General features: G+C 37.0%; 1 protein-coding gene across 4 annotated transcripts in view; it reads right to left on the minus strand.

The window, feature by feature from the left end:
* ptprga (protein tyrosine phosphatase receptor type Ga) overlaps positions 1-27,999 on the minus strand; it is a 251,466-nt gene that overhangs the window by 69,788 nt on the left and 153,679 nt on the right. For all 4 annotated transcript variants that reach the window (XM_058790918.1, XM_058790916.1, XM_058790915.1 and 1 more), the window contains exons 5-6: positions 4,716-4,811; positions 372-438 (exon numbers count right to left, since the gene is read on the minus strand). In XM_058790918.1, the coding sequence (XP_058646901.1) occupies positions 372-438; positions 4,716-4,811 (163 nt within the window). The remainder of the gene's footprint in view (positions 1-371; positions 439-4,715; positions 4,812-27,999) is intronic.

Consider the following 27,999-nt stretch of genomic DNA (forward strand, 5'->3'; position numbering starts at 1 on the left):
ATATATATTGTATAAATATACAATGATAGGTTTGAGCACACTTTCTACTCAACAAACCCTTGATTTCTCAGCCAGATCTCCTGACTCAATATCATCATCATATCATCATCCCGTTAGTCAGAGGCCGCAGGGGCCTGATGCTGAGATCCTGTCAGAACTGAAGAGCTGTTTCACAAACAGACTGACTAATAGCAGACACGTCTACTTTGTTCATTCCAGCATGTAAGACACACTGGAAACCAACAAATTATCAGTTGTTATTGCGAATGCATGTAACTAGTAAAAATTATTACATGTGATACAATTCAATACTGAAGACTCAACCTGAATTTCAATATTCTGTTGGAATATATAATAAAAAATCTACTCACCATGATGAACCACTCCTCTTAGTCCATGAATAATCGGATCTACTGCAGGATTGTCCTTCATCCCCACCTGAGAAAGAGAGAATGAATACAAGAAGAATAATTACTAATTTGTGTTGGATGGATGGATAGATAGATAGATAGGGTTTGAATATTTTTGACACAGGAAAAAGCTGGTAGATAGTCTGAAAGGAGCACATGATGTTAGTGCGCTGTGCTGATGTCATAAAAAGCAAAATGATTGCAATCACACACAAACACCCCCTCACATAAGAGAACCCATTGTGCATCAAACCGCTTCAAAAGCTGCCTGAGTTTGAGATGCACCTGAACTGACTGAATTGTTGAACACAGACAAAAGACTCCAGTATGCAATAAAGCCTGAAAGAGAGAATCTACAGTACTGACCTTTAATGTGTGTGTCTGTGTGTGTGTGTGTGTTAGTGAAAGAGAATGATAGCTTGATCTGTGCTGACTATATACAAAAATAAAATGGTTTGAAAATAATTTTAACAATCTTGACCCTATAAAAACCACAGATCAGGGAAAATCCATAACAGGCGGAGCAGTTCCTTTGCTTCTCTTGGATGGAGGTGTATCAAATAGAGGTTGTGCTTTTAAAATGCCCCTATAGGGTTGAATCAGGAGACAGGCTTTGACAGAGAGGACCCAAGGGGTGAGGTCTATTGTTGAGTCTGTGCACGCATGTGTATGTGTGTGTGTGCTGGTGGTGTATCAAGGAGGCCAGTGCTGGTTAGCCGATCTAACCAACATTCCCATGAGGCAGGAGTGAAAAGGATTCACGCACTTCCACTGGCCCTTAGCCACCCTCTCTCTCACATAAATCTCTCCAGGCTCTTTGAACACTCTTGTGCTGTTTCTTGCATGAAAGAGAATTCCAGAAGCTCGATGCAGGAAGTGGGCGCTGAGAGCGAACGGCACAAGTCTGCAATACAACAACTGTCTAGAACAGTTTTCTTAGACATGTTTCAGCCTCAATGTAGAGATTGGTCACTGAGGACAGACAGAGTCAAAACAACTGACAGAGAGACAGACAGACAACAAACAGAATTGTTTGTTTGTTTTAATGCCATGCCAGCTTCTGTGACTATTTTTTTGTGGCTATGTTCAGAAACCTTTGTGGTAGAAATACAGACAGCAGACAGACGGAAAGACAGGCAGACAGATAGACAAAAACAAAGGACAGACAGACGAAAAAGAAAGATAAAAAGGACATGTCTACAGTACAGACATACAGATAAAATGAAAGAGAAAGACAGACGGACAAAAAAACTAATGACAGACAGACGGTGGGAATGACAGACAGACAGCTTGACAGAATGACAGATAGCCAGAGACAACATTAGAGCTACACAATGACAGACGGACAGACAGACGGATAGAAAAACAGACAGAACAATAGAATGACAGACAGATTCTTAAGGGGTTGCTGCTGAAAATTCAATCCTTTTTGTGTCTTTGTAGCAAGAGGAGGTTGGAATGGCACTGTGTGGAGAACAAAACACGGAATCAGCAACTGGCGTATTTTTCTTATTTTAGTAGCAGGACTTGCTCGCCTCAGGACAGAGTGTGTGAAAAATGACGGGGCCAAAAGTGCCGGGCCGGAGGAAGAGAGAGAGACAGTGTGAGGTCTCTGCAGGTCAACAACATCAGACTGACAATGGAGGAAACTTAAAGGGATAGTTCACTCCAAAAGTGAAAATTCTGTCATCGTTTGCTTACCATCAATGACAAAACTGTTTAGTTGCCAGCACTCTTCAGAAAATATTCTTTTGTGTTCCAAAGAAGAAAAAAGTCATTTATGTTTTTTAGAACAACATGAGGGTTAGTAAATGATTTTTCATTTTTGGGTAAACTATCCCTTGAATGTAAGGAATAGTTGCCATTGTAGAGAATTTTTCCTGAAAAGAACCAGTTCAAAAGAATAATTTGACCGTTTGCCTGAGGCTCTGGATTACAGGTAATGATGTTGTAAATAATGTTCAGTCTTTTGCACAGAACGATTGTTTCGCTTCATAAGACCTCAATGTATCGTCAGCAGCCACAGGTTTTCATTTTGTCTTGACTGTATGTGCTTTTTTTGACTGTTAAGTTCCGGTAGCTACTGACTTGCATTTTATGAATCACCAAGGACCACAGTATTAGAATCTTGGGTGGCCTGAGAGTAAATAAATTAACAACAAATTTTCATTTTTTGGTGAACTATCCCTTTAACAGAGCTCATATTGCATTCTACACTGCATTCATATGGGCTGGAATAGTGAAAGCACTCTACAAATGAGCCTGTATGCAAGAGGTCACCCACAACCCACAAACACCTGGACTTCCTTGTAGAACAAACCCTGAGGTAAAATAAATAGCAGCAAACAGCTTTAAACTCAGTTTAAGAGCACCATTCCACCTCAAGAGTAAAAATAGCAAATGCAAATCAATAAAGTTCAAAGTACATTTTAGCAGATGGAAAATAAAAATGCTCATTTATTGTACTGAGCTCAGAGTGAGGTTTTTAATACGGCAGCTGTGAGCTGTAACAGCGAGAGAGAAAAAAAAAAAAAATAGAAAGCCCTGCAATTGATTAAAACTAAATGAGAAATGCAAATAACTGCAAGCTATAAAGTAGCACAAGACAATAACTTGAAACAATAACCAACAATAAATTATATACAACCTAAAAACGATTTATAGTGTCCTGGGCCACCAACAGGCCTGTGGTTTCAAGTGTATAAAAGAGAAAATCTTTGGCGATATGCTACTGCACTTTAGTTTGTGGACACGTGTCTTGTAAATAAGCCTATGAACATATCATGACGGATGTTACGACTGCTGTCTTCTTTAATCAGGGACAGATAGACTAAATGGTTGGGCAATAAAGAAAACAGTGCGAGTTCCAAATAAAAAGAAATATCGAGCGGGACACATACTACAAAGATTTCCTCCGATAACTGCATATGAGACCGATGCAGAATGAGAAAGATGAGTGAGGGTTTTGAAGGGGAAATACATAAAACTCTAGTCAGGTGAGATTTAGACATCCTTTTCAAATGGAAAACTTTGTCATGTCATATATTGATTAGTCTTCTGAGCTTTGGGGGTGGTGGATGCAGGATTTCTCAGATTATAAATTTGTTCTTTAAAGAAAAGCTAAAGTTTTAATGTCTATAACAAAAATCTATATATGCATGCATTTTTGCTTCTCTAAAATTTTTGACAAATGACTTCTAGATTTGGTATTTCAATTAAACTGGAAATTAGTATTTGGGGCTGGTGCAGTTTTTTTTAAGTTTTTGAAATAAGGGGTGCACTAATTTGATCAAAAATACAGTAAAACATTAATATTGCGAAATATTACAGTTATTAAAAAAAACATTTCTTATTATAATCATGTTATTATGTTGAAAATAGTGGTACTTAATATTGCAATTTTATTTTTTTCAGGATTCTTTGATGAACAAAAACATTCAAAAGTAAGAATTTATTTGAAATACAAACAGAAAAATACAAAATCTTTGTAACATTATAAATATATTTACTATCGTTTTGATCAATTTAATGCCAAATAAAAGTATAAATTTTTTAACGTTTGCCATTCTTCGGTTTCTCCCATTTTAGCTTCAGGTGGAACTATTTGCTGTCAAAGCAAAAATAGTCCATATAATTTTATAATATATAAAAATACATTATTACTTGTAACTGAAAATGTTTTTGTGCAATGCTACTACATCTACATCAATAGGTTCATATAGGATGATTGCGATATTGTCTAATGCAACAAACAAAAACTAAAGTGCATAAAGTGCATTATTTAAAAAGTTTAAGCCATTTTCCTCATAAATACTTCAAGAAATCACCTAAAGACTGTTTTACTGTCCTGATGGGGACATTTTGTAGGCAAAACCTGACCCATTCACTCCCTCTCTCTATGTTCCATGTCAATTGTTTTCTGAAGTGTTTGATGAATCTTTTGAACTCTGGATTATTACAGCCTGACTGCACTGACAGATATGTAATTTCTCAAAATGTGAGAAATGAGTATCCCCCCCCCACAGCTCCTGGTAAAAGAATGTGAGCCTTAAATCGCTGTTTTGTAATTATCGCAGTGGGGTTGACAAAACAACAGCACAGAAAGGGAGTGAATACGTGTGTGTTTTTCCATATAGAAAACAGCAGCCGTGAGTTTTCTGTGAGTGTGACGCTTCAGTATCGTTGAACTTAATGGGACGAGAGAAAACCTCCTTGCAAAATCAATGCTGTTTAATGCCAGCACTTAGCACTGACAAAGCTCAGCGGCTGAACATGAAGACGCTTTCAAACCGAACGAGTTCTCACCTGAAAGAAGACAGCCATGGCCGCAATTACTCGCTTCTCCCGTATGGCTGTGTTAAGACTGTCAAAGTCATCTGAGTTATACATGAAGATCTGCATCTGTGTGTGAAAGAGAGAGAGAGAGAGAGAGAGAAATGTGAGAATCCTGTTAGTCGGAGACCTTTAGCCAATCAGATTGTAATGCTTACATTATCACAGACAAAACACACATAGTCCATTATCAAATCTAATATCTCATAATCTCATGGCCTCTAATCTGTCTCATCCTGTAATCTCCCGAGGGCGCTCGGCTTCCTCGTGTTTCCGTTTCAAACGTCAGGCCCTGTCCATCCTCTTATCACTCTGATGGGATCTTTGGCAGTAGATCAGGCTAATAAATGTACTCAACTCTCCACGGACAGCAACAACGCCTGTCTAAATTGGCAGCGGCCGTCTGTTATTCTCCATTGTCAATACCTTTTCCCACAAAAACGCTTCAAAAAAGACAACAAAGATGAACGGTATTCTCATTGGCAGATAGTGATCAGTATTGTGTCAGTAAAAGGCATAGATTTAGCAATGGAGAAACTGTACAGCATCCTGTTGAGTTCCTGAGAGAGTTAGAAAAGGAGGAAACAATAACAGCTAAATACAAACACTGGAAATTCTTGCATTTTAAAAGAACTTCCCATTAAACCAGAGTCGCTCCATCATTCTGTTGTCATAGTGATGATGGTTAGGGATGAGTAATGCTGCCAGTGTATTAAAAATGCAATTCATACATAAAATGACTAATTACAGCTCTTCTATGATGATAGTGTTTTTAATTTCCGATTTTAAAAGTATTTTCATACAGTAAAGTCAAAAATGCGAGGGTGATACAACTGTCCTGATATAACAATGAAGAAAGAAACAAACAAACAAACTAAATGCTATCATAGAAAGGACAAGTCAAGGTCAATAATTATCTTAAAATATCAGATAATCAGATAATTTGATCTTTTTCTTTGGTAAGGAAATGTTGTCATTTGGTGCGACCCCAAAAATAATGATATTTCCGAATTAATTAATTAATAATAATTAAAAAAAAAACTTGTGTATATGGTAAATGGTACAACTAAATTTTTAAACATTATTCTTAAAACTGGTATAGTAGTAATAATAATAATAATAATAATAATAATAATAATAATAATAATAATAATAATAATAATTATTATTATTATAGTATAATAATAATAATAATAATAATAATAATTATTATTATTTTTATTGTTAAGAAAACATATGAAACCAACATGAGAGTGCATTTCTAAAAGCTTGCCACATGTGTTTTAAACTTGATTTTAAAAGATTTCTCCTTTTTTATGGCATTGACCACATGTCAGAATGGAGTCATGTGGTTAGGGGAGGGGTTAAAAAAGGGGCCTGATTACATCAGATGAAAATAAACTTCTTTTAGAGACGGGGAAAGTATTTACATTGTGATGAAAGATTACAAAGACTTTTCTTTGGAATAACATACACATGAATTTTTAACAATTACATGCCGAAAGACGTTTTTTTCCCCTGAAATTATTCAACATTTCAAGAGAAAACATCAACAATGAATTTTACATCTCCACAGAAGATCAGTAGCAATATATATATATATATATATATATATATATATATATATAGCCCTCAGTCCAATGCTCTTAAAATCATGAAAGAAAGGCTTGTTGCCTACCACATCAGCTTGTTTCTCCTCACTTCTCTGTTAGCATTGTCAATATTATGCCTGCTGCATTTTCTCGCCTCTGTAATCCTTACACGAGGCCCACTTTGATCTAATTCAGTCTCAAACACCTCCATAGTTTCAGATCACGGATCGCACGCCGCATGCTGGAGAATTCACAAGCCTACGGGCCTAGCTTAACGCCTCCGTCCGTGGCGTTGTGTCTTACAGGCAGTGATTAATGACATAAATATCTGGACAACTTCTGAGAACACGCGCTCAAATGAAAGTAAACAGCAGAGAGAGAGAGAGGGAGATTAACATAACAAGGTCGTGAGTATCTTAACCTCTCACTATTGGAAGCTGTCTGCAGTCTGTTTGTATTCAAGCGGGAGGAGAGGTGACAGACTGTGACGCTTGCTCCGTACAAGACAGAGAATGACTAACATTACGCTGAGAATCACACGAAAGACACGGCAGTCTGAAACCAATGTGTAGAAACCAATGATGTTGATATATGAACATTTTATATAGGTTTTTTTTTTTCAGTCTTTGTTTTATTGATTGTTGAAAGCAGTTGTAATACTGACATAATATATAAGGTAAATTACATTTTTTACTAGGGAATTAGAGAAGTTTTGACTGAATTTTGAAGTGTATTTGACCGTTCATACCCGTAGGCATCTGAAAGCAGCTTTGTAGAAGACATACCATAGAGTATATGAGTACTGAAAACAGTTATTAAGTGGTTTTATGGACACACACACACACACACACACACACACACAGTATATATACACATATAACAATTCAAATGGTAAAATACACTTCAAAATTAAGTTAAAATTACTCTTATATATATATATATATATATATATATATATATAATACTTTTATTTAGCAAGGATGTATTAGATTGATCAAAAGTGACAGTAAAGACATTTAAAATAACAACAAAAAATATTTCTTGAGCACCAAATCAGCATATTAAAACGATTTCTAAATAAATTGTAATATTTTACTACATTGCTGATTTACTGTATTTTTGATAAAATAAATGCAAGTACAAGCAACTTATTACAACGACATTGAAAATCATACAGTACATACATTTGTTTTTTTTATAATATATATATATTTTTTGTCCTATAATCCTGCTTTAAGGAGTGTCTTTATGCATGGAATAGCTGAACATACTTTACATATAACTGTAGTAGTAGGTTCTTTATTCTGAACATCCATGGACTTTGCAATGTACTCTGTAAAAGTCTATAAATGCTAACAGTCATGATTGTGTGTGTGTGTGTGGGAGGGTGATAGACTATGCTAAACACTAAACCACCAGAGGCTTCATTACAGAAATGTCAATAATTTATTCTGATTCATGAAAGAATGAAAATTATAGCAGTAGGGAGAGAATGAACCTTGTGTCAGGTCACCTTTATGGCGCAACATAAACACAAGCAGTTGTGCACGCTCACACGCATGCAAATACATGCAAACACACAAAGGCACTAAAGGGCATTGTTCAATCAAAATGCAATGGAGCAGAATTTACAATAATGGAGCATCGTGCTTAAGCCCTGTAAAATAGATGAATAAATACAATAAAAACACAATATGATGATTAACCCACCAGAGGCTTTATGCATTTAAACAGTTCTGCACAACCATTAGTAGTGCTTACTAAGGGTATGCATCATTTTCATACTTGGATTCTGGGATTTCAATAAACCTGTACGCATTACAAATACAATTCCAGATTTGATTTTTGACTGACAGACAATGAATTGGGAAATCTTTCACATTTACATTAACCTAAGTCATATCTAGTGACCCTGCATAGGCAGAGAATAGTTTTTGTGCACAAAGAAAAAAACCGGAAAAAAACCCCGACTTAACAACAATTTCTTCTCTTCCCTATCGGTCTTCGACACGCATTCACAATAGTACCACGATGTATGAATTATTGGTGACTCATTTTGAACTAAACAGCTCAAATGCTCTAGAATGTGAAAGCCCCGCCCCCATAATAGCATCCCCGTACACTTCTTGTTAGTGGTTGTACATTGTTGGTTGTACTGTCTATGTATGTCTAACTATGTCTACCAACTAACGACCAGAAAATCATGGTTCATAGCTGTGGCAATTAAAAAAAAAAAAAAAAAATTGGTTATGTCCCACCCCAACTTCCTGTTTCAACAAGTTAAAATAAATACAGGGAAAAAGAACTTGTAAGCAAACAACACACAAACCTGGAGCAAAGAGCAATAATATCGACATTTCTGTGTAAACATAAACACACATAGGCTTTTACCTCTGACAGGCCAGAGAAGCCAAAGCAAATATGTAAAGGGCATAAGCAGCACTCTGACAGCTCTGTGTGAGAGAGCGAGAGAGAGAGAGAGAGCGAGAGAGAGAGAGGAGTGAGTGTCTACTCTAAGATCATTAACACACAGGTCACTCACAGGTATCTGTGTCTTGTATGTATTTAGGTAAGTGTGTGTCTGTGTGTGTGTATGAGCGGATCTCTGCAGAGTTTCATTAGCACACAGGTCAGACACGGCTTGTAAAATCCTCCGCTCTGGTTACACATATCACTTACATACACTCGCTGTTAGCCAAACGTGCAAACACACACAAGACAGATGGAGCTAAAGAGTATGAACATGCTAACAGAGAGCAAGATATTAATTTTTTAGATGTTGTAAAACAATAGGCTGCGTTTTGAGAGGAGTCGAGAAAATCGGGCAGCAGAGAGGAATTCTAAGCATGTCTACAGTCCAGACACTCCAAGGCTCAGTAGCTTGATAGCACACGTCCTTTATCAAAATGACTATTCAGTGTAGTGATGGGAAGCCTTTTTCATTTCTGCTCTTCTTAAGTATTTATTTTAATGAACTGGATCAAAAAAAAAAAAAAAAAAAAGAAAAAACACACATTACATCACACGTTCCCTGTTTATGTTTCTTGTAAATATATGCTATTTTTCATGAATAGACTTTTTTTTCTCCCTCAAACAAATGGTCAGTAAAAAGATGTTCTCTAAATAAAATATAAAAAACATTTTTTATAAGATCAATTAATGTTCTGATGTTTGTAGATTTTGCAACCCTGCTAAATGTAATATTTCTTTTTATTTTTTACATTAAAACATTAAACAAACCTTTAAATTAAAAACCCCAACAAAACCAAAAAAAAAAAAAAAAAAAAAACAAGCCAGAATGAACAACAGGGTTGAAAATATAGTCTAAATTACGTTAGCTCTCAGAAGGAACTAGTTTCTCATTTCTTATAATGAGTCATGCTCTAACAATATTATGTTGGTGGTAATTAAATTTACTGAATATCAATTAAATTGATATTTTGTTGGCTACAATAAAAAAGGCCTACTAATGTTTGCAAATTGGTCAGTTAGCTGTGTGAACCAGTTAGATCAACCAAATGATGTGATTTCCTCTCCACAGTCAACTTAACAGTGTTTGATCATCTGCAATTAATCAATAAAGCATTTTCTGTCAAATACTAGAATGGCAGCAGATGTTTTTTCTCTAGGTGTAGGGTTTTGAACATATGCAAACAGTGTCGCTTTGCTGATTATGCACTCTTTAACAGATGTTTCGGCAACTGATAATCCTCCTGTGTGGTAGAATTTCTCTAACATGGAAGAATCTTCAAAAGCTACCATTAAAAATAGCTACAACTGAAAAAAGGCACAATATTAAGCACACGGGTGGAGGTAGCCTAATCGCTAAGGCCTTGGGCTGCTAATACAAAGGACACAGGGTTCAATCCAAGGTAAGAGGTAGAATTGGGCAGTTACTGTGATCACAATCCAGCTTTGTAACGATTGTGCCCTTTAGCAAGACATTTAACCACAGGCTGCTCCATAGGGACTGTCCCTGAAATTAGTCACTGTAAGGATGATCAGCAGGCGTTAATGGCGACTTTCACAGAATTCTCACTGAGATGCTGTTTCTGAGGCGGCTTTGAAGAACATTATGATTGGGAATTCACAGACTAAAATCTAAATTAGTTCTCCTGCTCCACAGAGAGACGGGCCTTGATCTACAATCAGCTTTCCTCCTCTACCTTGTCATCTTGTTCGCTTTGTTCTACAGAGCAGACCTGCCCATACTGTAGATCAGTGCTTCAATCCTGAGACACATAACAGGTCCTGAAGTCATGGGTTGAGAAACTCACTCAACGTTCTGGAGAAATTGCTGAGCCATTATTTGAATTATTACTTTTTTTTTTTTTTTGCCTTGAGACAGCCACTAAAATTCCAGTAACAACAAAAGGGGCTTTCGAACTTACTTATAGGAACTAGACAGCATGTTGGTTCCTAGAGAACCAATTTCTCCCTCGGGCCATTTTCCTGGTTGCATTTGCACCAGCAGCAGGAACTTTGAAGCGGCCAACAGCAATGTCTTTATGACTGATATTTATAAACGTCAACAACTGGTTAATGGAGGACGCTGTGATCAGAGCTGTTTTTGTTGTGTGTCTTGTGTTTCGTGATGAAGGAGATGGAATGTAAAGCACAATTTACTAGAGCTGCCCCCTAATAGTTGACTAATCATTAGTCGACTAGAAGAGGCTTGGTCGACCAAAATTTCATTAGTCGCAAAAAAAAAAGAAAAAAGGCTGTGACTAACAGATTGTTAATGGCCAGTCTATGTGGTAATACAGTACATCGGGCAGGACAGCCAAATGCTCGCCTATCATTCATCGACCTCAAATATGGCTTAACATCTGAAATATGTAAGTATTAGCAACTTATGTTAACCTAGAGAAATGTGCGCTATTTCTGCCGTCTTGGTCTCTGTAAACTTGAGTGCAAAACTCTGTGTATATCTTTGCCTTACAGACATAAACAATATATCTACTATAGAGAGTGAAATGTCTACTTTCAAATGAACCAATTCAAATAAAAAAAAAAAAAAATTCTCAGATTATGTAATCTGTATGAAACATGCATATAGGAACATCCATTACTGCGGAGATGACGAGTCAGTGTCGCCGACTTCATCTCTTAAGCCAAAAACAAAGAAAGCACTAGTTTATCAAATTATTAAAATGTTAATGCAGTCTCCTTACTGTTTTTCCCTGAAACATTCATAATCATTACTTCTGTCGGTGTGCTTTGGCAAGCTTTATGCGTGCGCTTGAGAGATTATTAGGCTATGTAGGCAATTAAAGGCTCATTATAATGATTTAAATGGTTTATTAATAAAGTTAATAATATAGTCGACCAGAAAAATCTTTAGTCGAGGGCAGCCCTACAATTTACGTGATTGAAAGAGCAAAAAGTTGGGCTATGAGATGAAATTTATGACAACTTGCTGTGTTACGTATCATCGAGGCTGTTAAATACCGTTATCGCTGTTTTCCATGTTCGTGGAGTAAATATTTTTACATGGCTTTTAAAAAATGCTGGATAGCCGGTGTTTCGTATGTGTTTGGCCAATCAGCGTTTGCTTATAGCACAGGTAGTTCTTACAGAACTGTTTTAGTCCCTATTCTGAAGTAGGAGCTAATTTAGTTCCCCCAACGGAGTTCCTAGAGTTAAAACCATTCCAAGTTCCTGTGGTGCGAACATGCCAAAAAGCGGGTACTTCCGCCAATAGTTCTAGGAACTATGAAAAGATTCCTCCGGTGCAAAAACCCCAAAAAGCTAACTATGGTTGGTCACATTTACATGTGGGATGTTTTCCTAACAGAGTGGACAAGAAAAAACTTGGCAAGAAAAAAGGATTCATCGATAGTTAAATGTATGAGATACATGGGAATATGACTTTATAAACAAGAAAACACGACTGCAAGGTGAATCGAACCTCTGATAAGTTGTCCTTGCAACAACTCTGAGGGGGTTTCCACAGCATCAACATTCACAAAGCCAACAGGGCCCGAGGTAAACAAATGGATTCATCCAGGATCTTCTCCTGAGGAGAGAATGCAATTCTCCTTACACCAAATGGAGGACGAAGGGAAAAAACAGGCATCATCACCTCAGGGGAGGCTCAACTTGGTTTCTTATGTTTTTTGTTTCGGAAAAACACGCAAGGTAACCCTGCCGAGAACCGAGCCGACGACGGACAACACCTAAACAAGCCTGTCTGCCGTCAGAGAGGCTTTGAATGCGGAAGCCCTGCTGTTCTTCAATGCGGGAATCGCTTCAAATCTCCCAAAATGACTACAACTACCTCTTTCTCCGAACCACATGAGGTCTTTATGTCCTTTCTGCTCACATTCCCATCAGGGTCAAGGTCAGTGTCTAGGACTACGCTTCCCTTTGGCTGTTGGCTCCCCATTGCTACAAGACCATCAATGGCTCTTCAGAAGTTCAAAGAGTGGTGAGGAAGTGTCCTTTGACCCGCTAATTATAAACCAATCAGGAGCGTCTCGTTTTGGCTCACAGAGAAGCGGATTTCTGGGATTGGCAGGGTTTTTCTCTCTTGTGCAAACTGTTTCTGTCTTCCTGTGCAAACATATTGACCTGCCTCTCAATTCAAACAGGAGCCAATTAGCCATCGCTGCTGAATTAATTTAGCTTTTGTTTTATAAAAGACTCAATCTGTGTCCCCGGTGTTTGTTTGCAGCTCAGTCATCCATCAAGGTCAACAGGGTTTTGAATTAGAAATAATAAATGAATACCAGAAATAATATAACCCAGAGAATTACCTGTCATTAAGAGCACTAAACCTTGTCTGAAGTGGACATTGTGTTTGCACAAAGGCGACTGGCTCAAGTTTTCAAAATCAAAGAGCAAATGAAGTATTGACAAACTGGCACTTCCTCTTTGGGACTGGGCCGCATTACAATGCAGGTGGCAGAGCGCGTCTACATGCAACACGTTCTGGATGAGTGCACAAGCTCTAGTCTATTTGTCTCACGGACCCTTGTGCTATTCAAATCAACTCCCGCGCTGTCTCGGATGTTAATTATGTCGATATCGGGACAGTTTTAAACACAAAGACCAACTAAAAGGTATAACCTCAGAAGAAGATATTGCTCACCAGCAATCAAACCCTTGAGCTAATGAGCAAGGTCACAAACGACTTGCTAAAATCTGTTTTGTTACATGTGTGGAGAAATGAGAGATGGTCTTGCACAAGATCAACCAGAAGTTTGACCCCAGAAGACAATAATGCTCACTTGAAATAACTGGTGCAGCCAAAGAGACGCTTCGGCTATTTTGCTACAATGTACAAAGGAATCAAGGTCACAAACAGTTCTCTAAAGTTTGTTTTGTTAGATGTTCGGAGAAACGAGAACACACCTATCTTTATCTTTCTCATCACATATTTAACAGCAGAAAGCATGACATTAAGAATGCAACAAGAACTCAAGTCTAATGCATGTGTAATTAATCATATCAGCTGGTAGGTGACAAGTTAATGGATCATCATAATAAATATTCCATATGCTCTCGAGGTGGCATGGTTACACACACACAGACACACACACACACACAAACACACCCTAGCTGATCCATTCCTCTTAGTGCTGAATTTGAGTGACGGGACACATATATCGATTTCGGCACTTTATCCCTTTAAAACAACGGCCGTCACCGTGAGAAAGCAAAGGAGATAAATGAGCACTGCGGTCCGCAGGGAGCTGAGCCTAAAGATTTCCCATCAGTCCTTGCTCTCGCTGACCGAATGTCCGCTCCACAGCTCCAACATCATTCCTCCTTTACTTTATATCTGTTTGCTCTTATTGGGCATTTTCACGAAAAAAGGGTACAAAATAGTGGCTGTAACTCTTAAAAATAAACTCAGAAAAAAGAATGAAAATTTTTTTTTTACACATATAATTCAAAAGATGTGTTAATTTAACCATAAGAAACTGTTAGTCAAAATTCATTTTCGAATGAATAATTAGGCAATTATGTTACCAGATAAGCAACTCTGTTACCAAAAGTTAGGAAGTTTAAATAGAGTTTTGACCATCATTTGCATGATTTAATTTTATAAAAACAATTAAACATTAGCTAAAAGTAAATGAGTAGCCACTTAAGAATACATTCTTACAATAAATAAGGTAACAGGGTTGAACGAACCAACATTTACAAAAACTGAAAAAAATTATAATTTGCCATACTGCAAATTACTACTAAAGGGGTAACTTATTTTAAGAAATTAGTTACATGCTTTGTGAAAATGGGGATAATCACGCAGTAACAGGGTTGAGCACATCGTGGTAGGGTAACACCTATGTTACATTTTAAGTAATTAAATATATGAATAATAATATATAAATATATGAATAATAATATTGATAATATATACAGTTTGTAACTGTGACTGAAAAAAAGTTTCCCCCCTGTGAGCGCTGAATGTTTAACATTCTATTAGCTGTCAAAATAAATGAATTGCAACAGGTCTATCATTCATTCCTAAACTGAACAAAAAAAAAAATCTCCTTTAAAATCTTTTAAATCTCCATGTGCAAGAATGTGAATATGGCAAGGGTGAACGTCAGCAGCACATAAATAGCAAAATGTAAAAAAATAATTTATTTCATGCACATTGTACAAATGTGATCCATTTTCATTTGTACTTTTCCAACTAACACAAAACCGGCGCCTCTTTTCTGGTAAAAATACACAGTGCTCAATTATTTGTGCATTAAATTACAGATAAGAAATGCATATCAATGTGTGCCTTACTGTATATTGTGATCTCACACAGCACTATATTTTAGTCCATATGAGAGGCATATTCTTTTTTTTTTCAAACGAGCTATTTGTCATGCTAGGTTAATTTTATGTTAGTGTATGTTATGTTAGATGTGGTCTTCTTGAGCAAATCCTCGGCTGAACAATCCAGATGAATTGGATCTCCAATAATTTCCATATGGTGGTTTTTGTCTGATCCCCAATTCCTGTTTCAATTTTAATATCCTTTAAGGTGTGTAAAGCCACACACCCTTTGAACCAAACTATAAAGGAAAAGGAAAAAAAAAAACACTCTCTTTTCTGAATCAGAAACAATCTTGCCACCCGCAGCGTGCAGACATTCTGAAACGGTCTTGTGGAGTTTATTGTCAAGTTCAGGATGGGAGAGGGCAGGGTGCAAGCAGACAGCCTCTAATACCTGTAATATAAATGGTAATAGTGCCAAGCTTCTTCTGAATCCCAAAGAGCCAACCTGGGAGTTTTACCTCAGACGAGGCCTGTTATTCCTCCCTGGGCTTTGTCTCTAAAGAATGCACTGTGCACACCACACTTTGCCAAATTGAATTTATCCTGTATTGACATCTCTCCAGGTCCCACGGTTGGAGGTGCACGCACACACATCACACTGACATTCACAAGGACAGACATGAGGAAAAACCTATTGCTTTATAGAGCAGGACCCAATGTGTAGTATGTGTGCAGTGAGGACAAACCAAACGGCAGGAGCGTGTATTTATGTTTGTATTAAACAGCACAAGGCTAATTAACATGACCAGCACAAATAGTATGTGACAAAAATCACACAAAGAATACAGGAGATCAAAGCTGTTTAACAGGGTGGGACATTTGATTCGATGTGGCGATATATATAAAGAAAACTGCCAAAATTTTGCCTACAATAGGCTGTCAACAATATTATTAATTTATATTATTTTAATAATATATTTTAAGTTAATTTATATTCATTTATAATCCCATACATTAGAGAAAAAAATATTTGATAATTTGTTCCTCACAATAATATGGGTAACAGGGTTGAATGGTTGTGCTTGATGGGGTCAGTCAACACTACAGTATTTGAAACACACACACACACACACACACACACACACATAAATAATAAAAATAAATAAATAATAATAATACAAAACAAAACAGCAAGCAACAACATTACAAATTTAGCATAAAATAATCTGTCACTCAGAGCTAGTTTATTAACACCAAATATTACCTTTAATATTATTTATAATAATATATAAATAATATTTTGTAGTACTGATACATTTTTGTTTGATCATTTTCTCACAATAATCTGGGTAACAGGGTTGAATGGTTGTGCTTCATGAGTTCGGTATTTGCAATTCAGTTAAGAAAGCTAAATGAGATGATTTGACAAATGCTTTTTCCACAATGTGATGTGTTCAAGTGATTTTCTTTTTAAATATTTATATATATATATATATATATATATATATATAAATATACATATATTTTTTTTTATCTGGCTGAAGTAAAAATGTAAACATTGGGCTGTTTCATGTTTCTTGCTCTTTTTGACTCACCAACAAAGATATTAAGCTATGTTAGCACACAAATAATAAAATGAAGATCAAATGATGCACATTAAGTCTATAATTGATGCTTTATCTATTCATCTTATCCTTCTGCTGCAAAGAATGATGGGAAGTGTAGTTTTGCCATGCAGTCCTGTAACCTCACAAAATGACTGAATGAGCAGTATTCCTCGTTTGCTCTTCTTCATCAAAAGCGCAACTCTCTCTATAAACAACCAAACCATCTTAAAGAGCACCTTACAGGGGTCAGAGAATGATCAAGAATATAGATTTTACTGTACGAGTTCACAGCTTCGTGACTGCCTGGGAAGTGCTTTGACCTTCTAATGAACCGTCCCTCAATTCTCGCCCAGCGCCAGAGCTTTTTAAACCATGCATCAAGGCCACACGATGTCGCAGAGAGAGAGAAACGGATAGAAATTATTTTCTTCTCATCCTTCTCCCCAGAAAATGAAAGAGCAACAGAGACGCCCTGAGATCTGTAAAAGTGTCATGTGCCTTTTATTTCCCATTTCACGGGTATTACATCTCTTCATAAAATACGGGAACAGTGTTTTTGAGCAAAGAAAGGCAGGAGGGGATGGGATCTACGGCAAGATTATCAAAAATGGTATCTAGCAAAGCAAAGAACTGGGACAACATCTATTTGCCCTCCAGGTTTCACATGGCTTTTAAAGAATGGATGTGTTTTTCAGTGTCAGAGGAGGCAGAGAGGAAAATATAACATTATGTCAGGAATTGGATGTGCCCCTTTTCTTGGAAGGGCAATAAAAATACAAAGATTGAAAACAATGGCACGGCATGAATCAGTTAAGATTTTATAGGATGCTGTTCAGCGACAGAGAAGGAAAGCACGTACCATAATGCATTACAGTGAAAAATAACTAATTTATGGCATGAATCCAGCTTTTGCAGAGTTGGAACACTGGGAAAATGTGATATAAACTCACTTAATGTCAGAAAATATATATGGTTTGTGTTGAGGTTTCTGTGCTAATTTGTTTTTAAGTCATTACTTTGGGCCTTGTGCGAATGAACAACATTGGGAATTTATGACATGTCATTATAGTGCATTAACATTGTTGAAGTGGAAAATCGTTTTCCACTTGAATAATGCTTACAATGTTTAAGCTCCATGGTTTTTTTCCCCCCATAAATGCGTGCATGCTGTGAAATGGATTCCTCTTTTCATTCCATATTTAACTGTGCACTGCTTTGTGCATGTGTATGTGTGTGTGTGTGTGTGTATGTTATCTTACCCTGGCTAAACAAGGAAGAGCCAGAAGAGCCAGATAAAAAAACAAATAATAATGTTGGAAATGAAAAAGTAAAGGCGAATTCAAAATATTAACAAAGCTGCAAATATAAATAAATTAATACAATTTTGAATAACCATTTAATTACCACTAATGAGAACAAAATTCTTGCACCTCTTTAACTATAAATTGTCATATAAACGTAGTTAAGTTAGTGAGTAATAATAATTCAGCAATCATTCCGATATACTCAGAAAATGATTCATCAGACTGATTCAAGCCAGTTTTTCTGTGAGTCTTTTTGACCAATTTCTTTAACCTTTGTGCCGTGCTGTAAACCTTTTATCTAAAATTGCTTGTAAGCCATTCATTATGCTACATTTTCCGCAATTCTTGGACTTTTTGTGAACTTGTCTTCTTTTAGCACAGGATTTGTTTTCTTGTGATTGGTCCTAGACCCGACTGAACTGAGCTTACCCACCAGTTTTGAGTGAAAAGTGCATTATTTGGGGCTCACTTTGGAAATGTTCATTTAAAAACTCCTCTCTGGGTCAAAATGACCTGCACACAACAAGAAGGTTAAAAGACTCCTATGAGTCATCTGTTCATGCTTTGGACTACACAGAACATGCCGTACAGTATGTTTGTTTTTCATCCAGCCATCAAAAACAATATGTTTTCTGTGTTTTATATTGTTTTTTTATGGTACTCTTTCATGAAATTCAGTTGCTCAGTTCACGATTTCGAGAAAATTCCACCTACCAGCTGACCATTTAGTGTTCGATCCCATAAAATAATCTTCAAAACCAGTGAACTCAAGCGATAATGTTTCAAAAGCATGGTTACTGGACTTTACTCCTGCAAATACAAGAACAAGCCATCAGTCCAGCAGAAGGCATGTTACTCAAAAGTAGCGACCTCGTGATTCGCCCAAGAGGCTGAAGCGAGCGCACAACGGCGTGTTGTAAAATATTTACGAATTAATACAAAATCCGAGATGACACTTTGCCTGTTGGGATGCGTTGTTCCATTACATTTGTGTTTCCCCTTGTGCACCAGCTGGTATTTAGACATTAGGAGGTGTCAGCACCATAACGATGATTTTTCACGGCACAACCCCGCCACAGAAGACACCCAGATGCAGCTTTCAAAAGGTTAGCAGGCCACCGTTACGAGAATACGTGTTATCTCAGCTAAAACGCCTTGTTGTAATTTAGTTTGTTAGACTTTTTGCTTTTCGGACTATTCAATAAACCCGAAGTTCCCGTGTCTGCATATTCTGTGTCGGAGCTGATAACGCTTTAGACATTTAGCAGAGGGTTTTTGGTTATTGCAGGCCTGCAAACCCCACAAAGAGAAGGGAAAAAAAGGACGACGGCTGCTTTGTCAGGTCAATTTTCAATAAAAAAAAGGAAATGAAAAGAAACGCTGACAGTGAAAGCACTGTAACAGTAGACATGCCTGTACTTGAGGAAACCTATGCTCATTTCTATCGCTTGTGTGGCTTGTTCCCGGTCGCGTTCTCTCTTTTCGCCTATCTTTGCATCAGGTAATATTTTGGAATGCGCTTTCTATTGCACCGACTGCAAGTGCTGATGGGAAATAAAATTCAATTCATCAATGCCACGTCTTATCTCTGATACCCACAGCGGTGTGTGTTGGCTTCTGTGCCCCCCATCACATGTGTTAATTTACTTTGTGCTTCTCTTATCGGCGCAGGTGGACAAAGGCCTCAGTGAGAGCCTCTCTCTCGCTCTCGTAGAAGCCGGTGTGTGCGTTTATCATCGAGCCGGCTGGACAGAGGGTTCGGCCGTGATTAAATGGAATGCTGACCACCTAAGCACCGTATCCCACAATCCAGCGGCTTACCTGACCTTCCTCCCCTCTGCAGTTTTAAATTCGGGCTGCGTCGACGATAAGAGAAACACAGACAACAACCCCAAATTTCATCACCGCGCTCGACGCCCCTGGCTACAACACAGACTCTATCAATCCAGGAAACCTTCGGAAATAACGCTCACATACCAAGTTATTTTCTGCTGCGTTTTGGAGGAAATTCTACGGAATGGATTTAATAAAGTGTAGGAAACATTTGGAGCAAAAATGAAGATTTTGACAGTTTACTCCCAGTAACGTCATTCTGAACTCATATGGCTTTCTTTGTTTCCTTAGAGAACAAAAACAAGATGTTTTAAAGAATGTTCAAGGTGCTCTTTTCCATACAATGAAACTGAATACTGACCAGGGACTCGCAGGCTTACAAAAAAGTTAAGTAAATAAATATTAAACAAAAAGCACCATAAAAGCTATATTTTATATAAGCCTTATGAAGCCATATAATGACATTTAAAATAAGTAATTATTCATTCACTGTAAAAAAAAAAGTTGAGCCAACTTAAAATTTTAAGGCAACCAGCTTCAGCAGATTTTTGAGTTTTCAACTTGTTGTTTTAAGTTTATACAACACAAATTTGAGAATCTCCCACAAAAATAAGTTGAGCAAACTCAAAAATCTGCTGAAGCTGGTTGCCTTAAAATTGTCATCATGTCATCTCAAATGCCATTCATGTTTGCATTTATTAATATGACATCGTGCCAGGTTCTACATCTAAAACAATAATGCCAAACATCATTGTTGTTAAAGTATTTTGCAACCAATTGCAACCACTGTATTTGAATATGAACCAAGGTCATTATAGATAACTAAACTAAAAATAATAATAATAATATAAAAAAGTTACATTAAATGACAAAAACACAACAAAATTAATGAAACTGAATTGAATGAAAACAGAAACTTCTGAAATAAAATATTATATTTAAAATATGAAAAAAAATAGCATCTCAATGATATTACAGTAGCACTGGTTTTCAAATAATTTTCAAATCATGCAAATACGATGTGATAGCTGTGGCAGAAAAAAAAGAAAGAAAATTTGCACTGTTTCTCACAAATGTACGACTTTAGAAGACTATAGAATACTGTTATGTATATTTTTCTTCTTTTTTTGAAGCTTGACAGCCCCTGGTCACCATTCACTTTCATTGGATGTGCAGCATGGACATTCTGGAAAACATCTCCTTTTGTGTTCAACAAAAATCACATGTTTGGAACAACATAAATGATTAAATAATTTATAGAAATGTCTTCTTGGTTAAACAGTTTTTTTTTTTTTTAAGCTTTCTTGGTATCTCTTTAAGCAGAGCTGAGAGTATTCAATTCTTATCAGTCGCCGAAAGCATAATTAAATAATCCAAAAAAAATAAAAAATTAAGTAAACATGCAATGTGTAGGGAATGTGTACAGCTTTGTGAATGACGGGCGATCCAATTCTATCAAAATACATCTAGATCACTGTGACCCGCTGTATCGCCCTCCAAACTCTGGGAGCCAGTTTGAATATTATTCTGCCATTATTTATTTGGGTGATTTAAATGTTATAATAGCATTTGTTCTGAGTAGTGACGGCGACCTCTGTGTGACTGTCATCTCGGATTTCGACACGCAGAAAAAGACACGGGTTAAAGATTAATAGACGAAATGCGTGAGGAGTCGATTTTTGTGGCGCCTAACTTATTCATGAGGAAATAACGGGCCTTTAGCCACGCTAAAGCGTGAGTGAGTGTGTGTGATCTCAGACAGCAATATAAGTGTTATCAGGATAAATGCTGCATGGAGGCTGATGCCCGCCTGATTGAAGATCCTATGCCTCTCTGAATGTGACTGGCATACTAAATGGAGATTTACAGTTAAAACAGCCGGCCTGAACGCAGCAGGGCTGCACTTAATCATGCCATTCAGCGGTCTTATTAGAGAACAATTACTAAATGGCAGGCCTTGTAAATCATAAATCATTCATCAAGATGACTCTGAGAAAATGAGTGCGGCATTTTGCAGTGAAACGCCAATGGCTTGCCTCATGTGTATTCATGGGAGTGTAGGTAGACGTTGTGCAAAGCTGTTGCTGCCTTCATCTGTCACGAAAAAACCAAGACCTGAGCCACCAGAACAGGAAAGACTCTTGGGAAATATATTAGCGTGGATTTTTAGGAAATTCAACGTCTGGATTCTGGCTTTGCAGATGGAGTTATAAACGTGAAGTCTGACTAAGTGGCAATTATTAGGGTTAGTGTAACTGTTTGGCCTGCATTGCTTAATATGGGCCACATTTGAATATCTCATGGTCTCATATTTGCCAAAAATTTTTTTTAAATACTTTGTACAACTCAATCTATTTGACGCCAAAAAACGTCCCCTTATACAAATACAAAAATATCCTTTCCAAAGTGTACTCTTTCTAAACTTTAAATTCAGCTATATATTTTTTTTATGTATAAAAAGCCCATTTATACTACGTGTGAACATTTTCATGGCTGATATTATAGAGACAACATTCTTTTCTTTTTTTTTTTACAAAAATAAATACAGTACCATACTAAATAAATACCAGACATACCATAGATTCTACTAACGCATAATATCACAATATTATCTGAGTTTTAATGTATATTAATGTTTTTGAAAATATCTTACGCTTAACAAGGCTGAATTTATTTGATCAAAAATACAGTAAAAAAAGCAATAGTGCGCAATATCATTACAATTTAAAATAACCATTTTCTAATTTAAAATATATTTTACAATGCAGTTTATTCCTGTGATGCAAAGCTGAATTTTCAGCATTAGTACTTCAATCTTCAGTGTCACATGATCCTTCAGAAATCATCCTAATGTGCTGATTCTGATTATTATTACCAATGTTGAAAAAAGTTGCGCTAATCACACATATAAATAAATACACTTTTTTTTACAAAAACAAATGCAGATTATTATGATTATTTTAATAAAATAATAGCAATTTCTGACCAGTCTTTTGAAAACAAAATATTATATAAATTTGGGGGCAGGATGAAGCATGATAAACATTATCATTTGACAAAAGACATTAATTTTTACACCACAAATGAAAATCACATTTAGGGAATCAGAGGCAAAAGAGATTTTGATTGTAGTCCTTTTGGTTCTTGAGAAATAAGCAAAAATGTAAATGTTCTTAAAATAGCACTACCTCCAGGCAGATGAATGTAATTTGTGAAGTGCAAACATACTTTTGCACATGATCTAATGCTTGATCTCACATCCTGTCTCAAGTTAAAGCTCCGGCTATGCATCAAACACATGCCATCAGGGATGTAGAAGGTGGGGGCAGATTATGAACCTCATCAGCTTGTCTCATGAATATTAATCAGGTGATGTAATGTTCACCCACTAGTCACAACCGATTTATGGAGGTCCGGTAAATGGGTGCTAGCCCTAGTAGAATTACCGCTTACGGCTTGAGCCTTCGTTCAGTCGACTGCTGATGCAACCGGCTGGCAGATGTTTCTACTTGGTCTAAAAGTCTTAAAGCAGACGGATGTCATTTCGATTACCTAAGTGGTGGGTGAGATTTGGGATCATTCCACCAAGTTTGCCATCTCTGACTTTATGATTTCTGACACCCAGACACTTCCAGGGAAGAAAAATCATAGTAATAAGAAACATCTGAACAAAAACCTTTCAGTACTGGACCCCTAAAAATATGTTTCTGCTTGATGTGCTGGTGCTGGGGTTTATTATTGTGAATATGTACACCTCCACTCGGAGGCGCTTGACTGTAACTCCCCAAAGACCAACTGAAGTCTGCGTTCCTTTGCTCTTTTGCCTTCGGTGTCTGTAGAAGTGTCATTTGACAGACATCTGTCACAGCTCATCTCTTACACACCCTGTCAACTCTCTCTCCCTCACTTCCTCTTTCTCTCTCTGACCTCCTCGGGCTGTTTAGCATGTGTGAGTGAGCAAACCGCTTCAGGAGGAATAGAAAGACATGAAGGGTGAATTTCTGTCTTTATCACAGTCTACCTCAGTGCTTCCCAACCTTGTTCCTGTAGGTCCCACAAACGCACACATTTTAGTCTCCTTTATCTGACACAACCATTTCAGAATTTTAATGATCATCTGAGAATCTAGTGCATCTGATTAGGAGTCGACCAACTACTTATGTGCAAAACCACATATTCTGAATGACTAGTCAAAAACGATGCTTTGATCGCACAGCTTCTTGGAGAGTTTGCTATGTTAAAGGGATAGTTCACCCAAAAATGAAAATTCTGTCATTAATTACTCACCCTCATGTAGTTACAAACCTGTAAGACCTTTGTTCAGCTTTGGAACACAAATTAAGGTATTTTTGATGAAATCTGGAACTACCACGTTCAAGGCCCAGAAGATAGTGAGGACATTGTTAAAATAGTCCATGTGACATCAGTGGTTCAGCAATGTACTCACTACCTTTCTAGGCCTTGAACGTGTCAGTTGCGTTGCTGTCTATGCAGGGTAAGAAAAGTCCCAGATTTAATTAAAAAATATCTTAATCTGTGTTCCGAAGATGAAGGAAGGTCTTATGGGTTTGGAACGACATGAGGGTGAGTAATCATTGACAGAATTTTCATTTTTGGGTGAACTATCCCTTTAATGGGATACACCTAATGCTTTTCTGAAAAGTCCCCTAATTCATTCATTCTCTAGCCACCTTATAAAAAAACTAAACACTGTAAATAACCTATTTGATTATCTATTCGATTAGGCCATTTGTGAATGTCGACCACTTCAAGCCATCCCTAACAATAACATAAAAAGACCACTCAGAAATGTTCTCAAGAAATCCATACGTAATGAATAAAACTTGATGATTACAGGTCCATTACTGTACGCTTCTATTATAAATATATGATGTCTACAGAAACTAGAGAACCCTTGTAAATGCAAAAATGCATTTGAAATGTGTGTGTATGTTTATATAATCTCCATTTACCACCTTAAGACAGACTTAAAACTATGTGTAACTGCAATGATGATCATACACACCACACACTGCTATTGATAATACCATGATCTGAGAAGTGAATATTATAGACCATATCAGCCTGATTCATGAATATCGATAAGGTGACATAACATTCACCTAATTAATATTCATGAGCTCCCATGGATTTCCTGAAAGGCTTTAAGTGGACACTAACCAGGGTTACTGCTAATTGCTTGTAAATTCATGCATCTTGTTAGCAAGTATATTTTATTTGACAAGTTAGTTCCAACACTGAACTGACTGGAGATGAATAATGACGCTATTGTCTTTTACAGCAGAATCTGAATTGTCTCTGTAGTTGAGTTTTGATAACTGATTCTGCTATTTTCTTGTTTATTACTGTAAGACTGCTTTGACCTCCTGCAAGTTAAAGAAAAGACTTAAAAATAAATATTTCCCTTCCAAAAAAGTGTACTTCTATCCAGGGAATCCCAGTAAAGACCAATGTTTTCCTTTCCTAAATCCCTCAAGTTTGTTTTTTAGCTGTACAAAACACTCCAGAGGAGGGCCTTTTGTTAACGCCGTGAAGCCCCCGGATTACCATACATCTGGAGGGTCCGCTTGACGGACGAGTGAAGGATGGAGAGCGCTCTCCCCCGTGATAATGACAGTGATCTGGCAGCTCTCAGATTGAAGTCAAGGGCCACTGGGTGCTCCGTCAAAAGAAGCAGTGCTGTCGGTCAGGCTCTGAACAGCCCTCCACAGGGGGCAGCGTTTAATTACCTCAGGTCTCCAGTAGACTCTACAGCTAAAACAAAAGTAATTGCCTCACTTCAAAAACAAAAACATGAAAACTTCTTTGGTTAACAGGGCCAGGGCGACTCAGTAATGCAGAATGCTTTGTGGAGGAGTAATCTGTATGCAAAATCTCAGTTTGATGATCTAAGCAGAGCTGTAATATTATTCTGTTAAGATAAGAAACAAACAAAAACGAATAAAGAAATAAACAAGTCCTGAATTCGTCTGGCTCACACTGACTGATCCAAACAATCAATAACAAACAAAAGCAGCGTTTAGCATCTTCTGTGAATTCCAATGTTCTTTATTTAGTCTTGAAAACCAATGACTTCTGTCCAGGTGTACACATGGGAGGTATTTATTACAGTACCTAATAAATATTAAGAAATGGATTTAAATACCAAACTGTGATTAGATACATGTTTTTAACTCTTTCCCCGCCAGCGTTTTTGAAAAAAGTTGCCAGCCACTGCCAGCGTTTTTGCAGATTTTCAAGGCCCCCAGAATGTTTTGTTGTATGAATATCTGAACATGCAATAAATCAAAATAAAGATCAGACCCTCTACTTTCAAACAAAAAAATGTTTCATTTTAGCTTCAAAATGGTTTTTCTTTTATCAACACTTGATTGTAGGTAGGTTTCATAAAAATTTTGAGTAAAAAGCTGAGAAAATCGCATTTTTATCAAATACTATACTATCAGTAATATTATCAAAGCAAAGATGCAGTAAATGGCTTCCATCGGTACTTCCAAAGCTTGCACAGGCCTTTACCACTTCCTGCTCCATATAAATGTGCTGATTCACTCAGCAAAGAAACAAGTGATTGTCTGTATGAAGAAAACAACTACGATGTGTTGCATGGATAAACGTCACAGTCATTCTGCTTGGAATTAGTTTGGAACTATTTCCTTTTAGTGAAGCAAAAATAGACAAAGTAACCAGAAAACGTTTCTCGGTGTGAACTTTATTCACAATTATGTACTGTAGTTTTATAAAATTGTGTAGATGACGCTGTCGATGGCTACACAACATTGATATTGTATCTTTTTTAAGTGACTTCAAGCTGCCTCAAAGAGAAACGGAAACACAAAAGCAACCACAAACAACCCTCCAGCTCTAGTCTTTCAATAATTCTTCAGTGGTTCTAATTAGTGTAATTAATTCAGTTTAATGAGCCCTCTTCTCTCAGTCTACACCCTCTAAATCATGTCATGACCACTTTATAAGGAAACCGAATGAGCACTTACGCTTAATGTAGGTTTTTGTAAATGGCTTTAAACCACAGGTGACGCTTTTGTCTATGAGAGCTGCGTGAAGGATTGAGGTCTGAGAGCTTTCATGAAGAGAGGACAGGCCAAAACACATGACGTCACGCCAGGAAAACCACCAGCCCCACTGCTGATAGTCTTAATTAGCTTTCTGACTCAATTAGTTTCGTTAATGAGTGTGTTGGTTGTAAGCTAGCGTTTTGGCTGGTGAAGACTACTTCATAATAAGCCACACTTCGCTTCAGCTCTGACCTTTTTTCCGTCTTGTTATTCGGTTTTGTTCTTAACCTTACCGCTAGCATTTCTCTTCATGTTATCTGTTTCTGCTGCTTCTGTAATGTTCCAAACTCTTCTTTCTCACGTCTGTCTCTTTGTCTTTTTCTTTGTACGTCTAGGATTGTGTAACAGAGTGAAAAGAGCAGCCTCATCTACATTCTCTGAGCTTCAGGCTCAACTCACATCGACTACAAGACACTAAATGTGACAGACCAAACAAGTCAAATACACTACAGACAGACATCAGAGAAACCTAAACACAGATCGCTCTAGTGAGACTGTCCAAAAGTCGCTCTGAATAAAACATCTTCTGGAGCTACCTGATTAACTGATCACTTGCTTTCTTGAAGGAAACATGATATATGTTTGCAGATGCAGATAGTATGTGTTTAAATCACTAAAAAGCAATGGCTTAGAAGAGTCAGTTGTTCAGGAATTGGTAGGATTAGACGGGCTGCACTGCATGCTTTTTATTCACTAATATGAACTGGTTCATCAACAGATTTGGAGTCATATATTTGGGTATCATTTGGACTGTACAAGGTTGTGTTGTATGGATGTGATTCACTAATAAGTACCGGCTCATACAGGTCATTCTGAATTTTTTTTTTTTGCTGTATTGTTTTGATTAACTAAAAGTTCAAACTGGCTTAAGAGTCATTTGTTCTGGCATTAGTTGGACTACACGGTCATGCTGTATGGATTTGACTCAATAAAAATAATTGGCTCCTAATGGTCATTCAGTCAGGGATCGATTGGACTACATAGTCATGCTGTTTCATTTAGAGTCACGAAAACAAACAAAAATGGCTCATATGTGTCATTTGTTCAGGAACTGGTAATATTACACTGCTCATGCTGCTTTTCATTCAATTAAAAGGACT

The sequence above is a fragment of the Onychostoma macrolepis genome, chromosome 11, assembly GCF_012432095.1.
Source record: "Onychostoma macrolepis isolate SWU-2019 chromosome 11, ASM1243209v1, whole genome shotgun sequence".
Lineage (NCBI taxonomy): Eukaryota > Metazoa > Chordata > Actinopteri > Cypriniformes > Cyprinidae > Onychostoma > Onychostoma macrolepis.